At 37.5% G+C, this 15,504-nt stretch overlaps 1 protein-coding gene across 1 annotated transcript in view; it reads left to right on the top strand.

Moving 5' to 3' along the window:
- LOC146558322 (clavesin-2) overlaps positions 1–15,504 on the top strand; it is a 48,962-nt gene that overhangs the window by 22,809 nt on the left and 10,649 nt on the right. The window contains exons 3-4 of the mRNA XM_085248151.1: positions 13,910–14,020; positions 14,688–14,920. Of these exons, the coding sequence (XP_085104277.1) occupies positions 13,910–14,020; positions 14,688–14,920 (344 nt within the window). The remainder of the gene's footprint in view (positions 1–13,909; positions 14,021–14,687; positions 14,921–15,504) is intronic.

Genomic DNA, 15,504 nt, shown 5'->3' with positions numbered 1-15,504 from the left:
TCAGAGCTCCTGAGTGGAGTTGGCAGTATATCCTGCTGAGAGTTTAATTGGTGTAACCTTTCCTCTCAGTCTCAATTTTGTGCAGGAAATAAGCTATAAGGTTACTTTAGATACCTGGGACACTTTGTCAGTGTTCATTGCCTCATTATATTTTTCAAGCCTCTGGTCTTTTTACATAAACTGAAGAATCTTTATAATTAGGAATGATTTATATATATGTAAATGCTATATTTTGGCATAAATTGCTGCTCTTCTCGAAGATGTGCATTAACAGCCTTTTACTTGCAATTTGCTCTGTGTGCATTGATTTGATTCATTGTATTTAAGTGCACACCAAGGTTATACTGATGAACACTGAATCGTCATGCTGAGGGAGGCTTCAAATAAAACACGGGTGCGTGTTGCACCTGCGCAGGCTGAGAGGAAAAAGATATGAACTTCAAACGATGATTTCTTACTCTACATGTGAGCCAGTTTAGCTGCAGGTGGAAATTTTACCATGAATCTCATCCCACTTCCTCACATGCTTTACATTTATAATGCTGTAGGTGAAATCCAGGATTTGCAAGTAATGGACTACATGTAGTTAGTATTATGTAATCCGATTATAAAAGCTAAGTAGGTATAATCAACTTAGATAAAAGATTTGTAATTATTTTATAAGTGGAATGTTAAGGATACTTTGCTTGTGATGGAGTGCTTATAATGAAAAAGTCATCTGACATATACATATGGCTATTTATAGTTCTATGTATTTGTGTAAATCACTTGATTTGAACTGTAAGCTATGTTTTATTTGCAGAAAAGAAAAAAATAGTATTTTAGTATAAGGTGCAGTGCATACATCTGGTGGTAGTATTACATGTTGTTTGCATGTTATCTATTGGATCATGCTTCTAATCTCCGTGACATTTTTACTAAGTAACTGAAAATCTGACCCAACAATTATGACATAAAGTCTGTGATAGAAGCCTACCCAGAAATGTAAGGAAATTAATAAGATTGGTTATTGAGAATCTGTTCTCAGCAGGAATTGCATTTTTCTCAGCAATCTCTTAAAAGCGCTCAGCCTACTGCACCTTAAAGCTTCACAAGACTTCAGCAACACAGCACAATGCAATTTCTCTGCAAAGTTATTTAATATACAATAGACAACAGCGTTTGTATTTATGCTAGTGCTTTTTTTCAGTGTGTCAATGTTAGATTTTCCAGGCCAATTGGTAAGCAAATAACACCTGGACCATTGAACTGTTGCATGAAAATGAAATGAAAATGAAAATTGCAATGAAAAAACTAACTTTTTTATTGCAATCATACTGTGTTATGCCAGAGAGTATTTTCTATCATACGTTTTAACCATGATAGCATGAATGTGCTAAAAATCAAAGTAGCTAAGAAGGCTTAAAAAAAGGAGCACATCATGCATGACAAAAACAATCATAGGGGATGCTTGAACTAAATCCTGGCTGTTTTAAGTGCTGTTTATCCATCAGGACTGTTCTGGTGAGTTTCTCAAATTTGGCAATATCTGTCCTCTTTGAAAACTTATACCAAAGAAATGTAGATGGATAGCACTACAAACTGGTGAAAAAAACTCATATATCTAACATTATGGGCAATATCTGTTTTTAAGGTAGATATCAAAACTAGAGAGGGGTTTAATATAAACAATATGATCCCAGAAAGGAACAAATAGAATAAACAATTTGAGCATCATTACAGAGCAAATGGGTCTTATTGTTTAAAAGGTTTTGGAAAAAAGACAGTTGAAAATGTACTGAGTGGATATAGAGCAACAGCAGGAGGAGGATGACTCTGGAGTCCTTGATTGGATAAAAGGCTCCAGGGAAAATAAAAGATGGAAGTGGAGCCCAAGGTTGAACCAATGCTGCGTTTATTCTTTAGAAAAGTGGAGTACAAAGGTTATTTTATTGGAGGAGCTGGTTTGTTTTTCAGCATGGGTAAAAAAAATTCAGCCTTCAGGGATCAGCGAAGTGGCACTGCTGTACACTCCTGTCCCAGAACGGTGACAGGAAACAGAGCATTTTCTGTCACTTACAGGAAGATCCACCCTTCGTTTCCCCCTCCTTTTTTTAGGTTCAGCATTAACTTCACTCAGACGACTTTGATAAAGAACAGACCAAAAGCAAACAATGTTGTAACTCCAGGCTACACTTTAAACCCTGAGAAAGACAAGAAAAAAACCACTCAAATGGATGTTGTCTTTTTTCTCTCAGAAACTCACTTTTACTGGAGGACACGTTTACTCATCCCAGTTCAGATGGGAAGTGACAGAAGCAGAGCAGAGAATAGAGAGTGCTCATCAACCTGATCTGTTGTAGAAAGACTGAAAAAGCATGACGGAGCGAGACAGAGCGAAACTATGACCACAACTCAGAATCACAGAGTGCTGGACGACACACGTCAGATTTGGTTACGTCTGCTGCTTGCTCGTGGAGTGCTGATAGACTCGAACTCACCGGCAAAACTCTTGGATATTACAGATGTGTTGCTGGAAATACTGGGACGCAAGTACGCCGAGAGGAATATATTCTAAGAAAGGATTGTTTGCAATGACATTATGTAGAAGTCAACAACAACACCCTTAATGACTACAAAGATTAGGAAACAAAATGTATTTATAGCGGCATGAGTTTTCGGTGTTTTTATTATAAATGAAAAGATAAATGTCAAGAGATAAACCATGGTATTTTATGAGGACGTTATGGGTTATAGAGAAGTTTGTGAGGCTGCTAAAGGACATGTTATCAACTGGTGCAGGGGATAGCATGACAGTAGTGAGTTGTGCTGTAGGAGTAACAGATGCGTTCAAAGTTTGGGTGGGATTACTTCAGGGATCACCTCTGAGCCCCTTCTTCTTTACAGTTGTGATGGACAGGCTGACAGATGAGGCCAGGCAGGAGTCTCTGTGGACTGTGATGTTCACAGATGACATTGTGATCTGCTGTTAGAATAGGAAGAGGTGGAAGAGAGCCTGGAGAGGTGGAGGTATCCTCTGTAGATAATGTGAATGACAAGTCAGTAGAAACAAGACAGAATACGTGTGTGTGAATGTGAGAGAGACGTGTAAAAGTGAATGTGCAAGGAGTAGAATAATGAAGGTGGGTGAGTTTAAATACCTAGGGTCAACCCTACAAAACACAAGACAGGTAAGTAGAGAGTGGAGGCAGGGAGGAGAGTGTGTCAGCAGTGATTTGTGACTGAAGGATAGCAGCAAGTGTGAAAGTATGGGCTTACAAGATGGTAGTGCGACCTGCCATGATGTATTGTTTGGAGACAGTTGCACTGACAAAGAGGCATGACAACCAGAAGGCACAGGATTAGGAATGAGTATATCAGAGGGACAGCTCACATTGAGCAGCAGAGACACAGAGAGAGACAGAGCTGAATGAATAGTGGATATACTGGACAAGGGGTGTTCACGATGGAGCTGCCCGGCAGCAAGAAAAGATTCATGGATGTAGTGAAGTAGGGCGTGCAGAGGGCCGGTGTGACAAAAGCAGATGCTTGGATGAGGGTGGGATTGAGACAGATGATCTGCTGTAGCAATACTTAAAGGGAGCAGCCAAAACAAGAAGATAAAATAGTGTTGTGAACAGTACATACATGAGACATATTTACGGTATTTGTATAGCACCAGTTTAGTTTTTTCACCTCAAGGTGATATGGATTATAAGATTAAAACTACAAAATTAGAAACTGAACCTCACAAATCCATTGATCACGTACAAGCAGCACTTGGTGATTTTTTACAGAGATCTTCAATGAACAGTTAGGGTTTAAGAGGGAAAATAAAACAGAAAAACATAGAAAAACCACAGGCAACAAGCAAAACACAAATGACAAAGACCTCAGGCTTCACAATTGTTTAATCCTTTGCTTCTCCGTCTTTTGGCACTTCTCCTTCAGGATTAACTGGAAGGCCTGAGGTGGACTATATTCATCCCTCATAAGTCAAAACTATCACCTCTGCCTATGAATAATGGACTAATATTACCGTATCCAGCCTTGGAGTCCAATTTTATCAGGTCAAAGTAAACTTCATTGTCATCTCTGCTTTATACAGTTCAGTATATAGAGAGACGAAACGACGTGGCTCCAGTTCCATCCAGTGCAAAAGAACAACAATAAATATAGGAAGACTAAGAATAAGAAGAATAAATATATATACACTTTGAGACTGAGGTAAGGGGAGTAAATATACATTCTGAGGTAAGAACTTTTAACAACTTAGTAAGGATTGCTTGTCCCCTGAATTCAAGTGACTGAAGAGCACCTACAAAAGGAAAATTAAATCCAGTCTGCTTCAACTCAATGTGTCAGAGATGCTTTTCATGATTTTTTACAAGCTGAATTTCTGCAATAAGTTTACTACTTTCACTTGCTTGTCCAGAGAAGATTCAGGTCAGCATGGGTTAATGATAAAAGCAAACTCGGGGATGTTGTGGACCTGCTTCCCATTGTCTGGCTCCATCATGTCTCGAGCTGCTGTCACAGCTCCCGTTTGATAAACTAAATAATAAATGAGCAGGCTGTGACTTACAGTAGCTCTGTGTGACCTGATCTTACAGGTTCAGCAGGTTCAGACATAAAATACATGGTTCACCCACCAAAGATCTGTCTGTCTTGTTTTCTGTTGCTGTGTGAAAGCTGTTCTGAGAGAAACTCTTCTTCTACTTCTTCTTGCCTGCTGCTGTAGTCTTACCTGAAACTGAATCAAATTGTTACTTATGTTATCAGAAAATAGAGCTTGATCAGTTTTATTCAGTTTTGTTAATAAAAAAAAACAAAACAAAGATATTGTTAGGATTGTTCTGCCAACATGAAACTAAAAAAAGCCACTCCTTAGCTATGACTCCCTTTTCTTGGACATTTGGTCCACATTGTGTTTTATACCCACAACATTTCCACTCAAAAGACTTTCTCACCACTTTATGTTTTAGCTTTTCCACATTCAACACTTTGCCAACCTGCTGGGCTACAGTCCAACTATAATTATATCCAATCAGAGCTGCCTGTCCGCTGTGGAGCTCTAAGCAATCCTGAAACAATTATAGTACTTTATGACAATGAACCAGTGGTTAACATTTTAAAAGGTTCTCTTTGCAGCCTGTATCACCGGTAACTTTCAGAGTATCTGTGTCAAGAACATTTTACTCTTTTACTTTTTATATCTCGATTAATATATCTGGTGAAAGGTTCAGAAGAAAAAGCTGTATGATTAATAAGTGGACTAATATATCTAAGGGAAAAGGGCATTTTGTCTAAACATGCAGTGTTTTCTTTAGATCACCTAATAAAGTAAATTTGAATAAATCTCAGAGCACTGCTGCTTTTCACACTCCAGTTTGTCTCTTGATCCAACTATTTTTGAAAGGTACATCAGTACTATAGTCATTAAATATTCACCTGCCCTGACAGTTACATAATATCTTTACCGACAAACTCCTTTCAGTCATGCTGGGTAGCACTCTGAAGCGTTTCTCTGTAAACGCTGTTTTAAACAGCAGGTAGTGTTTTCCTTTTGCTTTGAGAAAGACTTAAAGTCAAACACACCAAATGACAATAACTTGAAAAGAATTTAAAGCAGCAAGGGTAGAAAATATGTGGAAAATACTGTGTACTAACTCTTACTGTTTCATCTTTCTTTGGTCTCCTTTGAATATCAGAGCCCTGCTGCTTTTGTTTTTCCTGCGTGTTTTGTTTGGTTTAGTAAATTGCCTTTGCTGTCATTAAATTTCAAATTCAGTGGCCGATGAGTGAAATACTAGTTAGAGCATGTGACGAACACTCACATTCAGAATGTGGTTTAGGAGTAGTTTTGCAAGGTTTTTTTGGCTTTTTGTTGTTATAGGTTGTTATATATTAACATTCTTGATTATAGTGTCTACAAATTCATTGAAAAGACCAAGAGCAATCATATTATCTAATCCACTGATCCTTGTAACATTTATTATGCAATATATCTTACATAGTAGTGTCACAGAACCTCAGTTATATCCAGAAACCATTAAGCAGATCAGTGAGCTACAATGTTACACTCTGTGGCACACTGGCATGTCCCGTAATCACATTAAACACACTGCAGTTTATTTTAACTCAATCTGCTGTCATATTAATAGTAAATGTACATTCATTCACTGAAGCATTTAGCCCTAACCAATGCTCTGATTTCTACTATTTGGGTGTCATTTCATGACATGCTACGGTCATGTATTCAAGAGTGACGGAGAGACCCAAATGCTGATAATTGAAGCAGACTAAATTAACACACAACAAGAAGTTTATTGAGGCTAAAGGTCAGGATTTCAATAGTTCAAAAACAAACAGAAACACGAAAACCTTGAGGAACAAACAATGAGAAGACAGGGGTGAGTAACAGACAGAGTAAGGAGAAGCACTGAACTGTTTATGCACATGAGGGTTAGCAAGAAAGTGGAAACAGGAGGGAAACAAGACACAGCTGAACTTAATCTAGACAAACAGACAAAGTAAATGTAAATGCAGGAGACAAGAGACAAATAAAACAGGAAGTGAGTGACAATAAGTGAAACAGGAAAATAGAGAGATATAAGTTAACTTTACAAGCGGGATAACAGGAGGATGAGACAGAGGGAAACCCTGAGGGAATTAATAACTCTAGAAATATGCTTGGGATAGGCTCAGACCTCTGAATTGGATAAGTGGGAGAAAGTGGATAGATGGATATAAAATCAAACAGTAACTGAAATTCAAATATTACAAGAACTGAAGTCACGTAATGCTATTGAATAAATGGAAATCCCACCTAAATAATAAATAAAAAACATGGAAAAACAAACAAGAACACCTATAGCAAAAAAAAATTAAAGTTACCAAAAAATGAGAAAAGAGCAGCGATTGTGACAAATGCCAAAATGGGAAGTAAAGGGGATCTATGATCCAAATTTCATCTATATATTTTCATTTTTGACCTGTACTTGAGTAGCTTTGCATACTTCATGGATAAAAATATTATCTCCTGGTCTTTCATCCAGCCCCTCAGGTCATCCATGATCTGATATACTGACGTTTTAGCTCCTCCCCTTTAGGTGTCTACTGCCTCTGTCAGACAAAAGATTTGTTTAGCAAGTGTTTGGGGGCATTTAAGGATATCCATCTCATCTTTAAAAGACTTGGAAAATGTGTATATAGATCAAATAAAACTAAATGTGTTTTCTTTATATTACATGATGTGATATGGATATTTTTTTTTATCTTTCTTTACAAAATGTATGGGCTATGCCTGAAATTAAATGTCAGCAGGCAACAGAATATTTACACGATGTCAAAGGAAATTTATCTCATAAGGTTAACGAGGACACCATATGTTGCTGTGTCTGCTTTTGTGTGTCCTGTTAGCATCTTTTAATTTATAACATTTATGTGCAGGTACAACAGATGTAAATTAGCCTTTTGGCTGAATCTCTCACATTAGCAGCATCCTTACAGCATGTTAATTAACATGTGTTGACGCTCATAGAATAATAATGGGTTAAGAAACTTGAGGAAAGTGAAACTGCAGATTAAATGAATGTAATAGAATGTGTACTGAAAGATTAGCTTTGCAGCCCATATTGATTTTTAAATATTTGTCCTTATTTACTCCAGTAATGACATCCAAATGCTATAAATTGAAAACCCTGAATATTTTCTGGTTTTCTGTCTATTAAAAGACACATTTGGTGTCCTTAAGGAAGACTCACTACTTCAGTCGCCACAGTGCAGCTTATAATCTATCTGAACAGACGTTTCACAGGAGAAGCAGCTGTGGCTGCTGATGATTGGCTGACTTCATCTGTTCTTTGCTCCAACCATTACGGGTAAATCACATGTCATTACTGCTGTGTGTCTGTGCGCCTCTGAACAGACACGGTGTGTGACCCACAGTGTTCGTGTCAGCCTATCAGTTCATGATTTATGATACCAGAAGCCCAGAAACACTGGAGAACCTATGCTGATGTTGCATTTAAGTCATGTGGGACAAAAGAGGCTGTCATGGTTACAACGTGAAAAGCCTGATTACTTTTCGTCCCACTTGACAGATTTTTTTTTTCTGTGCATCCAAACGTTGGTTTGTTTTCCTCACTCATTCCCATCAGTTTACAGGAAGTTAAGGTTTGTCATAAATAATATTCTTAATAACTATCTAACACATTTCTTGGCTTGTTAAACTAATTTCCTTTAATATTTTGTTATTGTTAAATCATCCAAACAGTCTAGCATTAATTTTGACCTTATAAAAGGTCAGTGCTTATTTAGTGTCATCACAGCTTTCAGGAAAATCTAATACTGCCATTTAAAACTATTGCTTAAATGCTGATTTAAAAGGAATATTTAAAAGTTATAACTCATAATATCTCTGTTATGAAAATGTAATAAAATGCTCAGCTATTCGCCAAGGCAAATCCACTACTAATTGTCTGCATAAGTATTCCGAGTATTCGCTAAATATGAGCTCCAAATAAAATCTTGCGATTGATACACAGTGTTTTATTTCCCTGAGTGGAGCAGGTAAGCATCACCGTGGCAAAATGTGCTGGGTTTTAACACATACCAAACATGCCCGGCTCTTTCAGCTCAAAGTCACAGCGGGAGGGAAAAATTAAGTGTTTTTTCCTTTTAGTATAGTCTCATTTTAAGAAAAATGAAGACTAATTCACAGTCATTACTGTAATTACTGTAGACAAAAAAAGCGACCATCACCAACAAGATTGGCAGCTTTTGTGCTGCATTTTGCAGGTTGTGGCCCCAGGTTAGATTTAGACGGAAATCTGTTGGATTGCCTCATGTCACTAAGCAGGAGGTTGGTGCTGCTTTCTATGGCGAACCAAGCTTTGAAGAGAAAATCATTTCTAATGTGTTTATCCTCGTCGGTGAAGCCACAGGCTCTCTGGAGAGGGGGGGAGAGATGAAGCAACGTCTAAATGTACAAATTCAGCCTTAATAAATTGAAATAAATAAATAAAAATTCTCCTAATTTCCACATGTTCGCTTGGACCTGTCTCCATCTGCTGTCACCTCTAATTCGTGTCAACCTTTTGCAGTAACTGAACACAGTGACCTGGAGCAGGAGTCCAAAAATAAATCCCCTCACTCGCTCATTTGCTTAGAATCGAATTTTGCCTCTCAGGAGCCAAACATCAAAGTAAATGCAGAAGTGGTTTTGACTGTCTGGTTTCTGGAATTTGGCAGCTTGGATTTACTGGCTGCACAGCCTGTGTTTTTGGCACTTAGTTTGAATATGTTTTTTTTTTTTTAAGTAAGACCAGGTCATGGCAAAAACTCAAGGTGGAAAAAAGGTTCCACTTAAACGCGGGATAGGCCAAACAATTCAAGAAAATAACCATTTAGTAAACTGCAATTCAAGTGCTCTGAGAGGGAATCAAACTGTTTTCAGACTTTACCAAATCTACCTCCTGGCATGAGTTTCTGAGTTCTATTACTACTGTTTTTCTCGTTTGGTGGTTGTTTCTGAAGTATTAGCCAATCATCTGCAAAGTTTATATAAACACATATTAAAAAGGCAGAGCCCACGGTGACTCACCTGCCTTTGGTGAAACACTTCATTAACGTAACAAGATCTTCGATGTACTGCCAGAATCATACAAATGAAAATGACGAATAGAAAAAATAGCTTAACCTAATAATTTTAGCAGTAGTTCAAAAGACAGTGGATCACTTTTGAATTTACAGACCAAATTTTGCTATTTTTTAAAAGTCTCCAGGCAAAGACCGCAATTTCCCAGTGCCTGATCATCCTGCCATCTCCCCAAGAACAGATACAGTTGCTGTGGAGCAGAAGGGTATTAACATTCTCTCATTAGGAGAGCACTATCCACTTTTAAAATGCATGCTGTGTGGCCCAAACACAAAAATTAAAACAGCATTTTAACTGTAGGTTACACACACACACGCGCGCACCAGGGAGTTTATTTTCCACTTTAGGAGAGGATTTATCCTACTATAATTAGTGAACATAAGTGGCCAGGTATGATAAGTCATAAGTCAACTGCATTTCTCTTTTTTTCTTTAGGCTTATAGTTGAACTAATTTATTCTGTTTTTAAATGTTAATCCTCCACTCTTCAACGTTCCCTTCCCACACACAGCAGTATTTTACTGACAAACACATACACCGGGTCAAAAAGAAAATAACAGTTGTCTCCCTGCAAACCCACAGTCACATTTAACTAAGACAGAAAATCATGCTTCTGTTTTCTCTTATTTTGAGATGATGACCGACCTAAACCCACATGCCCACATATGAACACGTGTAGGCAAACAAATCTATGTAGCAACTTGACATGAATTGTTTTTGTATTATTTTTTATTATATTATGATGTTTGGCCTTGTGGGAATCTGTAATATTCGTTGAAAAATGTTTTTACCATACCATTTCATAAGTCACATGCAAGATTTTTAATAGTTGTGAACTTTCCAGTGGATTTCTATTCCCTGGTAAATACAGATTTTGTTCTATTTTGAGATTTATAAAAGGGGACACAACCAGGTGATGCTTCAGGAAAGACAAGTCATAGTCAGAATCTGCATAATGACATACACCAGCCTTCCCTTTATGGCTTGTAAAGAGATTTGTCTGCTCAGCTGAGTGGAAAAAAAATGTAAAAATCAACCTCAGCATCTGGATTGAAGTTAGATTGGACGAATACTGACTCAAATCATCTGCAAGCTCTTGTGTTAGACTTGTCCAATGAATAATATTATATAAAATCTGTCTAAAAGTGTTGAAAATCAATTTTTTCAGCTATTCTTCATCCATTCATATTACCTCCTGTTATCTCCTTGGTGATTCTTTTCACCTATATTTCATCAAAGGAAAACAAAAGCTGAACACCCCAAAAATAACCACTTTCCCATTAATTTAAGCCTTTAATTCGTTCTCCATCCTCAGTCCTCGAGATCTTCTTACATCTTTCCCTTTTGGATCTCCTTTTATTCTCACTGTAGTGTCCCCAACCTGTATTTGAATACCTCCTCCCTCTTTCTTTTCCTTTAGACATCACTTGTGCGAAGGTAGATCAATCCTTTAGCGCCTGTTTCTTTTTCTCCTCCTTCTGTCCCTCCAGCGCAGCAGAGGGCCTACATCTCATATTCCATTTTTACTATTTCATGTATAATGCAGTAGGTCCCTTTATCAAAGTGAAAAAATGTCTGTCAGAGCAGAGGGCAGGGCAGAGATTTAGAATCAAAAAGAAGCACTGAGGGGTCGGACAGCTGAGAGACGAGCTGTCCGACCTCCATCGGACCAAAATACATTTCTTTGTTATTTCTTATCATCTGAACATGAGGTTGAATATTTTTGCAACAAATACACAACATCTGAAACATTAACCAGCATTTCTTGTGCAATGTTAAGTTAATCCTTGTTTACATGTTTGAATATGTGTAGGCTACACAGAAACAGACAAATGAAATCATCTTAAATGTGCAGCTTTTGTCATATTTTCCAGAGGTGAATGCAAAACACAGGAGGATGTTAGCTGGGTAACAAGAACAATCAGACTGGAAAAATAAAAAAGTAAAACTAACAGCAAAACACAAGTGATGGGGAACTATCAAAATAAAACAGGAAGAAACTCAACTGGGGATCACTAAACACGGAGATGAGGATTTAACAAGATACAGGAGGATACTGAAGAGGCTAGGATAATAAACCGGTACACACAGGATCAAATATAGATAGGCTGGAGTGGTAATATAATTGGAATTCTAAAATATTAAAAAGCTCATTATAGTAAAGTAAGAAATCAAACTCAACCAAACCTCTTGAAACTGAAAACAGTCATAAAACCAAGCGTTACAGTACGCTCCAGCAACACAAAGACCTAATCAAAAGTCTGTACTGAAGACTGGAAACAGCAAAATCTACAGACCATGACAGCTTTTTAAAAATGTATGAATGAGTGGATTAAACACAGAGGACTACCATTTTTAGTGTTGTCCACATTTTTCAACAACAACGAAGTTAAAAGAAAATTTAAATTGCAGGAAATGATGGAAGAAGAGTAACTTTGATTAACTTCATGATATGTAAATAAAGTATTTATTTATTTATTTAGCAACTCTTAAGATTGAGGATATTTTCTGGAAGAGTATCCTGTACTGATATCAGCAAGATTGAAAATGCTTGTTTTTCAAAGGCAGGGGAAACCAGAGCTACTAGAGGAAAGTCATGCAAACACAGCGAGAACATGCAAACTCCACACAGAAGCGAGCTCGTGACCCTCTTGCTGTGAGGCCATAGTGCTAGTTACTGAGCCACTGTGATGCTAACAAACAAACATGACAGAAGTGCTGCATTAGGTTTTGACTTTCTTGGACATTTTTGTCTCTTCCATCCACCTTGGAAGTAGGTCAAGTTGTTCTAGAGAAAGGATGAATGGTAGAAAAAATGTGTTTGAAAAGATTTTCAACCATTTTATGTTTATATTATGAAAAAATCACTAGGGGAGTATGTTTGTCAAAATGCCGAATACTGCATCTTATTATGAAACTTACCTTCCATCCATCTTCTTCTTCGTATCTAATTATGGGCTATCCCAGCTGTCACTGATTGAGATGCAGACTATACCATGGACTGGCTGCTAGTTTGTCACAGGGCGGTTGGACATATATAAATATACAATGTAATAAATATATGGAATTTATTTTTGGCAAATGGCACATCTTATGTAGTCATTGAAACATTTCTTGTCTTGGAATATTGGGTGTGTTGGTGGTGCTGCTCTTTGAATGAAGATTTACAGTAAATGACAGTAACTGGCCCATTACTTTGCTGTTTAGAGGTTAATTTTGGCGTGATTGTTACTCTAAAGGAAAATTCTGAAGGTTGCCTCAATTAATATAAATCATTCTCTGATCCTGAACTAACCTTCCAGTTCTGTTAGGTTTGTTGTAAATATAGTCTTATATGTCTTTAAATTTTATATGGCTCTAGATCAAAGCTTTGTACAGTGTATGAGCTGACATTACTGCTATCAGAGCAAAATCACTTGAAGTGACTTTGGGCCATGATGATTCATATCAGTCAAATCCTGATTTACAAAGCTGCACTGACCTCAGACACTGTCACTGTCTCTCCCACACATTGCCAACATGTTTTATATAAACATTTTCCCCAAGCCATTTTTATCAGCCAGCTCTGTTATGTCAGATTGCTGTACAGTCTTCACCATACTGCTGGATTACGGCCAAACGATGATTCATACACATGGACTGGAGCATAATTATTATAATGGTGTCCACATTCTAGGAATCACTGAGTTAGGCTCAGAGTACACACACTAACCTGTATGAACAAGGCCTCATTTCCCTCTGGGCTTGTCCTGCAGCCACTGCAGACCATTTCCTATTGACTATGAGGTTAGAGGCCATTTACAAAACTAATCTAATGAAAAGAGACAGGAAACACACTCAGGTATGTTGCACAATATAATGGTGATTAATGAATTTGCAGCAGAAGTTTCCATGGCAATATGTAGTTTACAGTTTTACGTTTCTGGTTAAACATCTTTCACTGGTGATATTTTTCTGCTATTTTCAGTCTTTCTGCTTGACATATAGAGTTGTCTGTTCTTGTTCGTCAAAACAAATAATATCACAAAGACAAAAAAGTAACATAATCTTAGGTGAACATTAAGAGGTTATTAGAACTTGGAAACTGGCAGGAATATTATATAAGGGCATAGCTCAGTACTGACATACAACTTTGTAACACACACACACACACACACACACACACACACACACACACACACACACACACACACATATATATTTACACCATATTTTGCTGACCTCCAGATGTCATATTCATCTGTGTTGTTTTTTCTTGTGTTTCCTACAGGACAGTTTTCCTGCCAGATTTGGAGGGATCCACTTTGTGAACCAGCCCTGGTACATTCACGCTCTCTACACCGTCATCCGACCCTTTCTTAAAGACAAGACAAGGAAGAGGGTAAGCCAAGAGATTTGTCTATAATCTGTCTTTCAGCTGGTGCAAAATCAGGTAAAAAAGCACCCTCCAAATTGGGACCACAGACAGTCTAACAGTAAAAATAACCACACAGAGAGCCACTTTAATGTGGATGATAGGTGAAAACTATTAGCAAGCTGGAATTCATATGGTCTCCTTTTAATAAAGTAATTTGGTTCTGATTGTTTTGTCTTTTTCTTTCTAAATTTGAAATGGTAATGACCTATTCAGCAACCTATAAACTTAAAAAAAACATACATGCTAAAACAGAATATAGAATTAGGTTATAACAAGTTGTGCTACTCAAATTTAATAGGAACGATGACATTTTGGGTCTGGTTACTGGCCTAATAGTCAAGCTTTTTTGGTGTTTGTGATCTTTTTCATGGTTTCAAGAAGAGAAAAGAAATTGAATGTGGAGAGAAAAATTCCAAGAGTTTCAACATCCTCATTCCAACACAGATAAATCAAATGAATGGCTTGTTACTAGACCTTTGCCAAACTTGATGTCATGCTGAAGAGGTAATTCAACCATTTGATTCAGCTGCGTTACAGTAGGGATGCAAAGCTGCAGGACAGTAGCTCTGGAGGACTGGAGTTGGAGACCTCTGGTCTAAATTGTTTCCCTGTGCATCTTTTCCCTTTGCAGATTTTCATGCATGGTAACAACCTAAACAGCCTCCATCAGCTCATCCACCCAGAGATCTTGCCATCGGAGCTTGGTGGGATGATGCCACCCTACGATATGGGGACATGGGCTCGAACACTGCTGGACCACGCATATGACGAGGAGACTGACTACTGTCCAGAGTCCTACACCCTATCAGTACAAGACCTGGAGAGAGACCTGGAGAAAAACCTTTCCCCAAAGACCATGAAGAGGTTAGCGTACCATCTTAAAACCTCCACAGTGGTTTTTATTTAATGTAGTACTGTTTTTGATTATTATTAGGTTTAAGAATATATTATTAAATGCTTTAGGACCCTCTTAATGACAACCAGAGCTACTGTTTTTTCCTGAGGCTAAGGAGTCCCACCCAAGTATTTCACAGCTGCTTCAGGCTTAGGAACTACCAGCTAATACATTTTCTCAGAGAATAATGCAGGTTTAAAATTTAAACAATGCACAAAAAATGAATAAAATGCTTGTTTCACAATAGGATATACTGTGGAACTAATTTGGTTATCTTTGCATAATTATAGTAAACAAAAGGCATAATAACAGAACTATACAGATTTTATCTCACTGTGGTCTTCTTGTAATCATTGTCTCAGCTGGCGGGGATGAATATGCTCTAAATGGTTCCATCTGATTTTATATTCATTAGATTTTTATTTAAGCAACTAGTGTTATTTGGCTGGACCTCTTTGTGATTCTTGTGGATCAGATTTATTTATAAAAGATGGACATAGTCCAGTGGCTCAATCCTGCATTAATGTCCAGCAGATGTGGAATCCTGTGGTTT

The sequence above is a fragment of the Mchenga conophoros genome, linkage group LG15 (assembly GCF_057382185.1).
Source record: "Mchenga conophoros isolate Kocher_MC1m ecotype Shallow Benthic linkage group LG15, M_conophoros_male_GT1.1, whole genome shotgun sequence".
Classification (NCBI taxonomy): domain Eukaryota; kingdom Metazoa; phylum Chordata; class Actinopteri; order Cichliformes; family Cichlidae; genus Mchenga; species Mchenga conophoros.
Note: the sequence above shows the minus strand (reverse complement) of the source record. Positions and strands in the feature narration are given on the sequence as shown.